General features: G+C 43.0%; 1 protein-coding gene and 1 long non-coding RNA gene across 2 annotated transcripts; one reads left to right on the top strand and one right to left on the bottom strand.

Moving 5' to 3' along the window:
- Positions 1-612: 612 nt before the first annotated feature.
- On the bottom strand, positions 613-12,108 carry LOC143843362 (coagulation factor X-like). Its single transcript, XM_077349326.1, has 9 exons — positions 12,012-12,108; positions 10,876-10,994; positions 10,399-10,559; positions 9,520-9,544; positions 8,150-8,263; positions 6,066-6,200; positions 2,614-2,951; positions 1,839-1,956; positions 613-1,211 (listed from the first exon to the last, which is right to left on the bottom strand). Exons 2-9 carry the CDS (start codon positions 10,964-10,966, stop codon positions 664-666), a joined length of 1,530 nt encoding a protein of 509 aa, XP_077205441.1. The 5' UTR covers positions 10,967-10,994; positions 12,012-12,108; the 3' UTR covers positions 613-663.
- LOC143843364 (uncharacterized) lies at positions 10,545-12,485 on the top strand. Its single transcript, XR_013233540.1, has 2 exons — positions 10,545-10,702; positions 12,005-12,485. It is a non-coding gene; the product is annotated as an uncharacterized LOC143843364 (long non-coding RNA).
- The last annotated feature ends 704 nt before the right edge of the window (positions 12,486-13,189 follow it).

Below are 13,189 nucleotides of genomic sequence, written 5' to 3'. Positions count from 1 at the left end.
AAGTTTGGGTGTATATCTTTGTCTGCTATGCAGATAATAGCAATGGTTACTAGAAGTCATTCCATTGTTTCACATTTCATTTTAATTGTAAAGATTTACCAGGGTGTTTTAGTGATTAATAGGCTGCTTATTAACCTTTTAGAAGATAATTGTGAAATGTCCATGAGAACACTAACCATCCATAAACGGGATTACTTGAAATATAGGGCCGATCCTCCAGCTCAATCAGCTCTTTAAAGTAGTTTTCTTTTGAAATGAATTCCATGGCATTGCCCCCCCCCCTTTTATGCAAAGTAAAATGGAAATAGAAAAATGGAAAATGGCTGTCATTTTTAGCAAGATGATGTGGGTTAGGACAAGGTAAGAGAAGCGCCGAGGTAAAACATTTTTATACTATCACACCACATGTTGTGTTCAAATTTTTCAGTTCTGCTTAATTTTACAGGATGTGACTCATGCCAGGCACAGTTTTCATAAACTGTTCTTATGTGTTGTTTTCAGTCTGGAAGCTACTTCCATTAGCATTTAAAAAGTTGTTCTCTGGTGTAATCAACAAGGCAAACAAATCTCAACCCATATTGTAGTAAATTAAATATACAAATACATAGTATGTTTAATATTAAAAATAGCTTTAATTTCAACCCATGTAAAAATCCTTCAGAATTAATTCACGCTTTCAGTAACTTCTTTTATCCATGAAAGGTAATTGGACACACGAGTGTAAGCCCCGTATTTTCCTGCTGTAGCACAACCTTCTCCCCAGCTGACAATTCCCAAGAGGAACCAAGTATTACGATAAAGTACAGCAAAAGGTCCCCCACTGTCACCTTTGCAAGAATCTTGAGTTGCTTCAGGATAACCTGCACAGAACATGTTGTCAGTAATGAGTTTTTTTGTGGATTGTCTGCAAGTATCCATGCTCACCACAGGTAGCTTAACTTTCAGGAGAAAGCGAGTTGATGGCCCCTTGACATGAGTACTGCCCCATCCACTCACTGTTCCTACTGTTCCTTTTTCTGTCAGTAAAGTAGACAGGTTTGGGTTGGGGAGGCAAATTGGCAGTACATGCTGGCTGAAAACGACATTGCTGGTCAGCTGAACCAAAGCGATGTCGTTGTTGAAGTTGTCTGGGTCATACTGGGGGTGCTGCCAGAACTGACGCACTCTAACTTTTTGTTCATCCCGTTCTCTCTGGTGCTTGTCAAAGTCTCCTGAGAAGCAAATGAAAGTATAATAGATTTAATACCTTTGAAACTAGTTATAGTGAAGAGAAAGGAATGAAAGATGGGTTTTAGCAGAAAAAGGGAAAGTCCCCCCAAATGCTACCGCTATGAGTGCTATTTAAAAGAAGGAGTTGGTTCTTATATGCCGCTTTTCTCTACCAGGAGTCTCAAAGTGGCTTACAATTGCCTTCCCTTTTCTCTCCCCTATAAGGGAGGTGAGGTTGAGAGAGCCCTGATATTACTACTCGGTCAGAACAGATTTTATCAATGCTGTGGCAAGCCCAAGGTCACCCAGCTGGCTGCATGTGGGGGAGCGGGGAATCAAACCCGGCTTGCCAGATTAGAAGTCTGCACTCCTAACCACTACACCAAGTTGACTCTAAATCTATCATGTTTAACATCAGACTCTTCATTGTGGAATTATCCTACTTCAGGAGCAAATATTTTCTTTTAATTGAAACCGCACACACTGCTGTCAGATTTCCCTTGTAATGGAAATGGATGATTTGTTTACAACATTGAGATCCACTGTTGATCCAGGCTCAGCTCCAGTATAAACATGCTGATCTTGTGGGTGTGTACAATGAGTAATGTTTATGGCTACAAGGCACTCACCAACGGTAACCTGATGGGGTGTAACCGTATCAAGGCAGTGTGCTGCAGTGAGTACCCACAGGTTGCTGATTAAGCTGCCCCCACAAAAGCCATAGCCTCTCTTGTTTTGGATCAGTACCTAGAAGAAAACGCAGCGCTCGTTAAAGTCAACTAATTTTAATACCAGGAACAATTAGCTAGCTGGGCACAAAAGCTGGAATCTAAAGAAGAGGAAATAGCTGTAACTGGTAAGCTGCTATGTGGGAAAAGCTTGAGATACATTTGTAGACAAGCGTCATGTACTTACAGTTCAGTTTGTTGTTGCTGAAATACAGAAAGGTTTATAGAAAGACATTGTAAGGTGTGACGATGTATGTATTGAAACCTGTGCTCGCAGGACTAAGCAGCTCCTCCTCTTTATAGGATATACAGAGGTCCCAGTAGTGGCAGGATGACACATCATTGTTCCTTGGCTCATCTATAATGACCCAACCCAAGCTAGAGCTGGCCCAGCCCCCTTCACTCTTTTGAGGATGAAACTGTGTTACTCAAGGGAAGTTCATGATGAGTTACTTCAGGATGGTTAAGACCAATTTTTGTTCACTTAAAAAAAAATATCCAGCCTGATGCAGAGTTCTGGATAGCTCAAAAGCTTGCATACTTCTTTATTGGGTCGTAATAAAAAATATAATACTTTACAATTACTTTACATCAGCTAAACTACTTGCAATCTCTTGAATAAATGGAGTGTGAGTGAAGGCAATTTTGTCAGAACTCTCAAGAAAAATCTCTTTACCTGCCAGGGACAGTCTCCTGGGCGGCAGAAGGATCCTCCAATTATCCGTGGATCATCATGTTCATCAGTGTAAGTGATGTTCAGCCAACTGTGAAGATCCACTCCTGTGATGTTCCTTTCAATCTCTTTAAAATTGATATCCTCATTCTCTTCCTCTGTGACAGTCTGGTTCCATTCTACCAAGGCCTGAATTAGTGTCTGGTTCCAACTGCTTAAGTTCTTCTGAGACAATGTTTGGTTCATCCCATTCTTAATCCAAGCATTAGTTTGGTTGTGTCCAAAAGGTTCTTCTTCATAAGAGCGTGTAGATCCTTTAGCCAACCCACATGGAAAGTGATCTTAAAGGAAGAAAAGTTAAATAAACCCATTTACTTTAATGTAGTCTATTCAGAAGCCATCATAAACCTCATGGCTTTTATTCGTGGTTTCCTAAAATGAGAAAAGCTGCAATGAACTGAAGCGATCAGTGAAGTGAATCTCCCCCTCAACTGATCACTGAGGGGGGAAAAACCCTTATATATAAATTTATAAGCTTAACTGTATACAAAGCATTCAAACTAAAATTATTGAGACATGCAGATAAATTAAAATACTATTTGTTAACTTAAACCTCTTTTTAATCACATATTTATATCAGTGAAAATAATATGGCCTTATAGTTAAAACCATTTGTATGCCAATGCTCTAGAAACAAAATGCCATTTTTTACAGATCTGACAGAAACCTTATTCCTCCTTTTTATAGTATGTCTTTTTAGTCAAGAGTGCTACAGTCCAGATCCTTTTCTTCCAGTCAGTTATCAGTGGTGGATCCTTCCAAATACTTGCTAAACGTATTCTCGCTGCAGTTAACAAAGTTGTGACCAGTTTTAATCCCCAGTTCTAATTTTTTTAAACACTCTTACAGAAGAACCTTACACTCCAATGGTATTTCTTCCACAAATCTATTTATTGCATTTTTGGAGATGTGTTCCAAATCCAGTCCCATTTGTATTGTAAAAGAGGATTTATTTGCGCAAGGATTGTGGATCTTCCCTAGTTGCCTGTTCTAGAAGCCATTGCCATTCTGACCCCAGGAGAGCTGATTCCTGCAGCTGCAGGAATCCTTGTTCCTTGTGGAACAAAAGAGAGGGATGATACAGCCCTCCTTTTCTCTTCACCTCCTGCTCTCTGTAGCCCACTGACCCTTGTGGCAATTAGTCCAAAGGATATTGTGATCCCAGGGATCAGCTTTCCCGGTTTTTGAAATGGCATCTGCTGGGATGTGAAAAGCAGGGAAGATACAAGACAGTCAGCACCTTCTGCCAGATCCAACCCAAGCAGCTGCCAGTCTGAGTAGACAATACTGATCTTGATGCATCAATGGCCGGATCCAGTATATGGCAGCTTCATGTGTTCATGTGAGTGTGTTCATATGAGTCTCAAGAGGTAGGGCGGGAAACAAATATATAATCTTTAAACTGCCCATGGCGCCACGGGTGCCACGGACTAAATAAAAGGCTAAGGGGTTCTAGGGCGGGATGTGTCCGTGATGAGGACGGGCAGCGAAGGAAGCCGCTGGGAGCCGCCGCCGCTGCCGCTGCCGCGAAAGGACACAGACAGGCGGGGAGACGAGCTGCGTCGGAGCCCACAGGGACGGCCGTCTGGCCGAGCGTGGCGCGCCTCGCTTCCCCGGGGACCCTCCGGCCCAACCGCCTGGCGCGCTTCGGTGTGCGATCCTCTCCGCCCGCAAAACGCCTCCTGATCTTCCCCCCTCTGCGCTCCGAAACAGCTGTCCGCCCGCCGCCAATACCTGCAAGCCTTGCAAGGCCGCAGTTCGCCGCTGCCCCTACCAACACATCGCCCCCCGGCCCAGCCAGCCAGCAGCGGCCGGCGGGGGATGCTTCGGGACCGCCGCCGGCACTGACACGACCCACCATGGAGCGCCAGCCGCCCAGCTCCCATGACGCCGGCTGAGGCTGCTCCTGCCTGCCATGCACACGCAGGACGCCCCGCTGCCGCCCATCACTACTCGCCCACTGGACCAGCCCACCAGCAGTGGCCGGTGGAGGAAGCTTCGGGGCATCCGGCAGCACCGGTGGCGCACTCCACCATGCGGCCCAAGCTGCCCACCTCCAGCGCCACCTGCGCCGCCGCCCACCGGACACAGCCTGAGTGCCCAGCCAGCTTCCCAGCCGCAGCCCGTCCACTTCCTCCTGCCCTCCAGCTTGCCCGCCGCTCGCCCCCCAGGACACCAGGTAGGCCGCGAGGTCCCACCCCTCCCGGACGACCCCGGACTTCCAAAGCCCCGCCGCACAGCCCTGACGCCCTCATCGCGCGCCCTGCTAGCGCCCGCTGCATTTTGCCTGCAGCGGGCTTATTTTCTAGTTATAAATAAAACGTTCATGTGTATAGCCCACCACTGACAGTACTAGAGTAGAGGGGAACAAAATCCACCCATTTTATCTGATATTTGCTCACAAGACAAAATCACAAATTCCCCTCCAACCAATCATTAACATTTATAAATACGCATTAAATTCATTTCTATCTCTAATAATGAGTGGCAAATAGGAAAATACGTAGGTTAGAGGTTCTGTGTAGCTGAGAGTGATTGGCTAATTGTTAGTAGCAGTGAGATTAAAAAAAACACACCTAGGTTGTGTTTTTGCCTATCTGTGAATCAATCAAAAGGAAACTGCAACCAAGAAGTCAGAAGGAGTTTGAGACTGGGAAGGGCAGCCATGCAGGAGCTACTAAAGATTCTTAAGTGTAAGGCTGTGACGCTGGTGAACAGGATCAAGTTAATTCAGGCCTTAGTATTCCCCGTTACTATGGATGGGCGTGAACATTGGACAGTGAAGAAAGCTGACAGGAAGAATGTTGATTGATTTGAAATGTGGCAATGGGGAGACTTGTACAGCTACTGTGGACCGCCTAAAAGACAAATAAGTGGGTTCTAGATCAAATCAAACCTAACTCTCCCTAGAAGCAAAAATGACTAAAACGAGGATATTATGCTTTGATTATATAATACATGGACACAAGAATCAATGGAAACATTATAATGCAGGGAAAAGTTGATGGCAGGAGGAAAAATAGAAGACCCTATGTACTGATTCTATAAAGGAAGCTATAGCCTTCACTTTGCAAGGCTGTTAATGATAGAATGTTTTGGAGGACATTAATTTATAGAATGTTTTGGAGGACATTAATTCATAGGGTCGCCAGAAGTCAGAAGAGACTTAGAATCATAGAATCATAGAGTTGGAAGGGGCCACACAGGCCATCTAGTCCAACCCCCTGCTCAACACAGGATCAGCCCAAAGCATCCTAAAGCATCCTAAAGCACTTGAAGACACTTCACACACACAACAGGTAAATTACAACTGCACAGCACAACACACGGTATGATATAATTCATTTGGGGCATCAGACCCACTGTCTTCTCAGTGAGTAAGGTTCAACCATTACCTGTAGGTATGCACTGCTTCCCATCTTCATTTAGTGTATAACCCAAAGCACAGGAGCAGGTCACCTGAAGGGATTGTTCATTATCTTGGCAGTATTGCGCACAATTGCCATTCTTGTACCAGCATTCTACCTTCTCTGCATAACAAGAATATTTTAATGTTATTAGTTGGACAGCAGCCAATTGCTAATGTTGACTTTTCAGTGTCAACTTCTTATGCCAGTAGCAGGAATTAAAATCACAACTCAGGGCTATTATACATTTATTTATTCATTCCATTCATTTTAAATGTTTATCAGCTGCCTTTATCCCTTATCCCTTGAAAAGCCTGAAGCCATCTTATCCTTTGGTCTATCAAGGTCTGTTCTGCCTGGAAGCAGCTGCATGAGGTCTCAGGTAGAGGACTTTCACAAAACCTAGTACCTGACCTTGTCTAACTAGGGAGTGAAACTCGGACCTTCAGCAAAGAAGTCAGATGCCCCATTCCTGAGCAGCAGTGAAGAAGGGTGGCAATTTAGTTTTTTCCATGAATGCATGAAAGGAGATTATCAGAGTCATAGTCCCTGGCTAAGCCCTTCATGTATGCAGCACCCATGTGCATAGGTGGGACCCTAGAAATTCACTGTATAAACATAGGTCTCTTGACCATATGAGTGCCATTCACAAATTACAGTGATTCTATGTACATTCATGTACATTATTCACTTTATGTTGCTTTATATGTATACTGAGTAACTGAGTAACTGAGAGCCAGTTTGGTGTAGTGGTTAGGACTGCGGACTTCTAATCTGGCATGCCGGGTTCGATTCTGCACTCCCCCACATGCAGCCAGCTGGGTGACCTTGGGCTTGCCACGGCACTGATAAAACAGTTCTGCCCGAGCAGTGATATCAGGGCTCTCTCAGCCTCACCCACCCCACAGGGTGTCTGTTGTGGGGAGAGGAAAGGGAAGGTGACTGTAAACTGCTTTGAGCCTCCTTCGGGTAGGGAAAAGCGGCATATAAGAACCAACTCTTCTTCTTCTTCTTCTTCTTCTTCTTCTTCTTCTATCACATTGCATTCAACATATTAACACATTATTTAAATCCCACATTTGTCCAGGTACTGGTCTCTAGTTTCATTTGTAAAGTGAATGTGTGTTGGCTCTTACATACAAACAGATGAATGCTATACCTACAGGAATATGCAGATTTGCATTGAGGACAGCAGCTATGATCCTAACTCCCCATACTAGAGTGTGTAGCCTGAAAGATGCTACTGTGTCACTAGTTCATAAAGGTAGTGGTTAACAGCAACACCAATCTTTTGTTCATATGCAATATTTGATTTATACTCCTTTTTTCTCCCCAATGGGACCCCCAAGCTGCTTACATTGTTCTCCTCATCTTCATTTTGGCTGAATGTGAATGGCATAAGATTACTCAGCAAGCTTCCATGGCAGGATGGTACTTCAAACCTGGGTCTCCCAGATCTTAGTCCAACATTCTAACCACTGGTTCTTATTCCTTTAGCTGAGGAAAGGGAACAGGTGTGTGTGTGTGAACAATATTTTGGAACAAGGCGAAAGGCCAATAGAGAAAGTCAAGAAATGGCTCAAGGTGAAAACCCATTGGTCTCTTCTACTAGGGTAATGTTGTTGCCTTGTAAGAATGTCTTCTTTGCCTCTAACAAGGATTTGCTTGCATATTTGTAAATAAAGCACATATTGCAAAGAGACCATAAAATCTCCAGTGTCCTCTTAGCCAAAGAAACCTATACTCCAAAACCCCTTGCCATTTGGGGGAACAGGAAAAACAGGCTGGTGCCGTGGTTAAAATGTCAGCCTAGGATCTGGAAAACTCAGGTTCAAGTCCTTTCTGTCTGATTAAGCCTATTGGGTAACCTTGGTTTAGACACACTTATCCTACCTTACATCACAGGGTGTATTTGAGAATAAATAAAGGAGGGGAGGAAGGGTAAAATGCAAATGTACTAGATTTAAATATAAATAAGCATAATATTGTCATGATATTGTTGTAATAGCCAAGATGCAAGAGCTCCTGAAAATCCACAGTGCATTATTTAAAAATTAATCTATTCCTCTTACCTAATTGACACTCATTCCCTGCAAATCTTGGAAGACAAATGCAGGAATGTTGGTAGTGCTTAACTTTGCAGACTCCACCGTTCTTACAGGGATTCTCTTTGCAGGGGTTTAAATCTGTTTGGAAGAGGAGAAATGTAATGGGATAAACATCAAGGCAAGAGACAAATGACAAACTGATAATCTTCTGAATGCGGACAAATGTTACAATAAAGAAGGCTATCATACCCATCAAGAATTTGGAGATGATCTTTGATGTTTGCCTTTCAAAGGAGGCTCAGATTGCAAAGGTAACTCACCAGGCATTCTTCTATCTTTGTAAGGCAAAGTTACTAGCACCCTACCTGACCCCGGGGAACCCAGTCACGGTGATCCATGCAATGCTTATATCTAAGCTGGATTACTGTAACTCACTCTATGAGGGTGTACCACTGACCTTGACCTGGAAACTGCAACTGGTGCAAAAAGTAGTTGCACAGATCCTTACTAGGACACTGTGGAGGACTCATATTCAACCTGCCCTCCAACAGCTGCACTGGCTACCAGTTGAATTCTGGATCAAGTTCAAGGTTTTAGTCTTAACCTTCAAGGCCCTACACAGTATGGGCCCTGCATAGCTAAGGGACCACCTCTTCCCGTATACCCCCCCAGAAGAAAATTAAGATCTTAAATTACTAATATGTTGGTGGTCCCTGGTCCTTTAAAAGTGTACCTTTTTAAGGACCCCTGCCCCTAAGTGGAATATGCTGCTGGTAGAAAACTGGGCCCTGTCAGAGCTATCAAAGATCCACAAGGTCAGCAAAAGGGCACTGTTCCACCAAGCATGTGGTTGAGGACAGGAGAAAGTAAACAAAATCAAGCCCCCCCCCTTTTTACCACAGATATCAGCTGGAGAGATAGGAAAAGAAACAAGGCCCAAGAAATGCATATAAATGGAGCACTTAGGATACTGTTCTATATTTTTACTGTTTTTATCAGAATTTTGTATTATGATGGCTGTACACAGCTCCAAGCTTGATTTGAAAGAGTGTTCTATAAAGCAATAAAATAATAATGATGATGATAATGAAATTTGCATCACTATGACTGTTCTTAAAATATGAACTACCACCATTCATTCAGTACTAGGATAATCATGCAGCAATCCTGTTAAATGTGTGTATTTTAATTTATGCTTTAAAATGCATTATTTGTTTCTTAAATTCAGGGATATTATGTTCCTTCATAGTTTATGTTCCTTCATAGACATTTTTATTTGTCTAAAAAAATGTGCTTTTTGAGACTAAAGAAAGAAATGGCAAATTCTTTGGAAGTCATCACATTAGTTCCCAGTTAACCATAGCAGGAAAAAAAAATCAAAGATAACCTCCTACCTTTGTAATCAAACCAAAACTCCATCTGCAAAATAATTACATAAGTATTGGTGAATTAGTCAAAGGACACCCACCCAAAACATTTGCCTGAACATCTTGCTCTATTTACATAGCACAATGGTACCAGAGTAGCCTTCTAGAATGAGATCCCATACGAACTGGTGTAAAACTGGACCAAATAACATGCTTTGTAGAGAGGGGGGAAAGACAGTGCTAATTAGCTAAAGGGGCCCCCACCTCCAACCTGTGCTAATGCAGCTATACTGGTTGCCAATTGCATCCTGGATCAGATTTAAGGTTCTAGTTTTGACCTTCAAGGCCATCCGTGGTCTGCCCCCTGCATATCTTAGGGACTGCTTATTGTCTTATGCCCCCCACAGGGCCCTTCACTCTGTGGGTGCAAATCTGTTGGTGGTTCCCCAGCCCAAAGGTCTTCTCGATCCTGGCCCTGACCTGATGGAACGAGCTCCTGGAAGAGCTGAGGGCCCTGCAGGAACGTTCTCAGTTCTGCAGGGCCTACAAAATGAAGCTCTTCCACGTATTTGGTTGAGGCCAGATCTTTGGATCCTCCTCGCCAGAGCTGTAACATCACACTATCTGCCCGCTTATCCCCCTGAGGCACTGGATATGGCGGGGGTCTGCTGAGTTTGGGCAGTGAGTAGGGCCTTGGGGCCTGGATTGCTGTCATTGTTAATTTTAGGGGTGGTATGTTTTATTGTGGGGATCTTTATTGTAACCCACCACGAGCTAGCTAATCCAGAAGTGGCAGGTAATAAATCAAATAAGTAAGTAAATAAATTAACAAATAAAGTTTCAGATATGACAGTTCAGTTTAGTCACAGATGCCAACTCTTGTAGGTTCCTGAAAAATCAGCTCACTGTTTTCTCCTGTGATTTGAAAATCTCTTTTGCCTCCTCAAAAGAACACTTTTCTTCAATACATTCTCTTTCCAGATCTCCTGGACGGATTTCCTCCAAGAAGTGGTTGGCACGTTTACGAATCCTCAGAACATGGTTTGCTTCTTCTGGCCCCAAGAAAACTATGAAAACAGAGTGATGCCATTATGAATCCTGCTTCCTGAATACAATCTGTTTATAGACCTGAAGAAGGGAATGGGAGTAAACATGAAGTGATTGCTTAAAAAAATAAATAAAGGGATGTGTTTTGGTAGCACATTTGCAGGTATTTGACTGGGATTTAACCCCAAACTTAATCTCAGTATGGGAAAGATATAGGTAAAATTGAAGCTACAAATGGATTTGGGACAGAATACCTAAAATAATGGGTGCTAGCTCTGATTGACTGGTGTTCAAATCTACAGTCAGAGCCTCATTTTGTGATAAATACATACCCACCTGAAAATGAAAATGCTAGGCTGTTGTAGGATATTAGTAAAAGAAAGGTCACGCTCAAGGAAATTCCAGTCATTCTACAGACCAAATGCATAGAATTGTATCGTTTTGTTGCAGGTCACCTACACAGAAGAGAATGAACAAGTTCCTCTCAAAGCAAGTGAGATGAGAAAGAATGAGGGTTGGAGGGAGTGAGGAGAGGGAGGAATGAGGAGAGAGGGAAACAGAAATTAAGGAATGAAAGGCCAAGCAAGTTTCCCAGACATGAAATATTTAATCAAAACAAGCAGTTAAATGCACTGCAATAACAGCTCACGTAATCTGCATGTGCAGCAAAATCTGCACCCTGGAAGGCAGAAACATTTGTTAGTAGAGTTAGTCCAACCCCAAACACAGAACTTTGCCTGGACTGCTAAGGGCTTGCAGCAATGCCCAGAGCAGATAGAAGCCCATCCTTTCATCTTTCCTGTTTGATGAAGGGCATCAGATTGACTGAGTTTGTCTATTCTCCTCCTATTAGTTGCTCTAAATTCTAGATGTCATCAGTCAAGCAAGGACTGAACTACCTGTTACCCTGGAGACCCATGAGAGAATTGCCTGAGGTTTTTGTTTCACTTTCTTGGGGCTGTAGAGGGCTCTACATTTTATTGTAGTAGAGGTGATGGAAGGTGGTTATTTAACTCCCAAAGTTTACAGGTTAAAGTCATCCAGCAACTGAAACCTAATCCCTCCCCAACATGGAGCACTATGGGTTCTGAGGGGGAAAGTGGACATGAAGAGACCCAGCAATGACCTTAAGTTATCAACATTCTTTTCCTAAAGGAAACAACCCCAGTTCATCATAATATAAAAAGACTGTATTCTCTTACCTGATTCAGAAGGACAAAGCGCCATTTAGATCAACACCAAAGAAAATGGTGCAAATTTCATTGTTGATTATTAATCTAGTACAAATATTGACAATGAGGCCATGGTACATCGACTTTCCAGCCCAAAGAAATTTCATTTAATTAAAACAAAGACAAAAAGCAATTCTTAACATTCCATTAGAATAACTACAGCACTGTGCTTATATTGTTCATACTTTTGTGGCAAGCCTGCTGACTGAAGTCTGCCCTTTTTGTCATTGCAGTACTTACACTCCTGAAGATGCTGTGAACTTTCCCACTAAATCCTCGACTGTGCGGAAGAAGAAGGCAATTGTGCTTCCCTTTCCCCAGCTCCAACCCCAGCTGTGGTTATTCATTGACTTTCTAGATCTTCTGCTTTTTCTGATACTTCAGATTACATCACTGCAGGAGAAAACAATATTTGGAAGAGAGAGAGGAAAGATAATTAATTTGGTGGATTCATCTTTAGTGTGATGGATAGCCCCAGAACTCTTGTATATTTAAGCAAATAAGAGGGTTGTGGGTTTGGGGTTGTTGTTGTTTTTTTTGCTTCTTTGTTTTTGTTCAAATTCCTTACATTATAATGCTTTCATTCAAGGCAAACCTTCTTAAATTGAGGCTTGAATTAAACTTTGGGGAAGTCCACACTAGGAAGTATACATGAGTATTCTAAAACTGGAATGTCCTAGGTGGCAAGAAATAAATTCATATTTAAGCATGAAAGCCCTTTCTATGCATGTGCCTACTGTCGGTTTTGTGTAACTTCTTGAAATAATTGGCATACACATATTTTTTGTTTTTCCTGACCCTTCACCCCTGCAGTGATACACGGGAAGGGAGTTTGGTGGGTTCGTAATGCCAGAGTCTGCTTTCCAATACTGCCATTTCCTCCAGGGGAACTGATTGTAGTCTGGACTCTCTGGAGATTCTGGGAAGACTTTGGGCTCTGCCGAGGCTAGTAACTCTAGGTAGGAATGACAGCTCTGGGTTGGTAGATTCCTGAAAAGGTGGGAATTGGATCCTCCAGAGATCAGCATATGGAGAAGAGAGGAGATGGGTATGATGCCATAGCATCCAGGGAAACTGGTCACTGTTAATATGGAAATCCAGGATTTCCAGAAGACCTCCAAGCCCCACCTGGTGAATGGCCACTCTGCCAATGAGAATGAAAAGCAGTCCCTGGACCAAGCCTGTGCAACTGGTGATTCACTGAGCCAAATTCAGCCCTGGCAGCTACTTCCCTCATCTACTTGCTCATTCCCAAACACATTTATTTTTAAGTTATAATACTAATTATGAAGTCCATTTCAGTAGTTCCAGGGTTCCAGATCTGGAGCAGTTCCAGCTCAGGTTTTACTTATGCCCCTGGGTAAGTTTATGGTTGGGGACTCCAGTAGGCACTGGGTTCCTTTTTTCTAACCTGATAG

Source organism: Paroedura picta, chromosome 8 (assembly GCF_049243985.1).
Source record: "Paroedura picta isolate Pp20150507F chromosome 8, Ppicta_v3.0, whole genome shotgun sequence".
In the NCBI taxonomy this organism is placed as follows: Eukaryota; Metazoa; Chordata; class Lepidosauria; order Squamata; family Gekkonidae; genus Paroedura; species Paroedura picta.
This window is presented reverse-complemented; position numbering and strand designations above follow the sequence as displayed.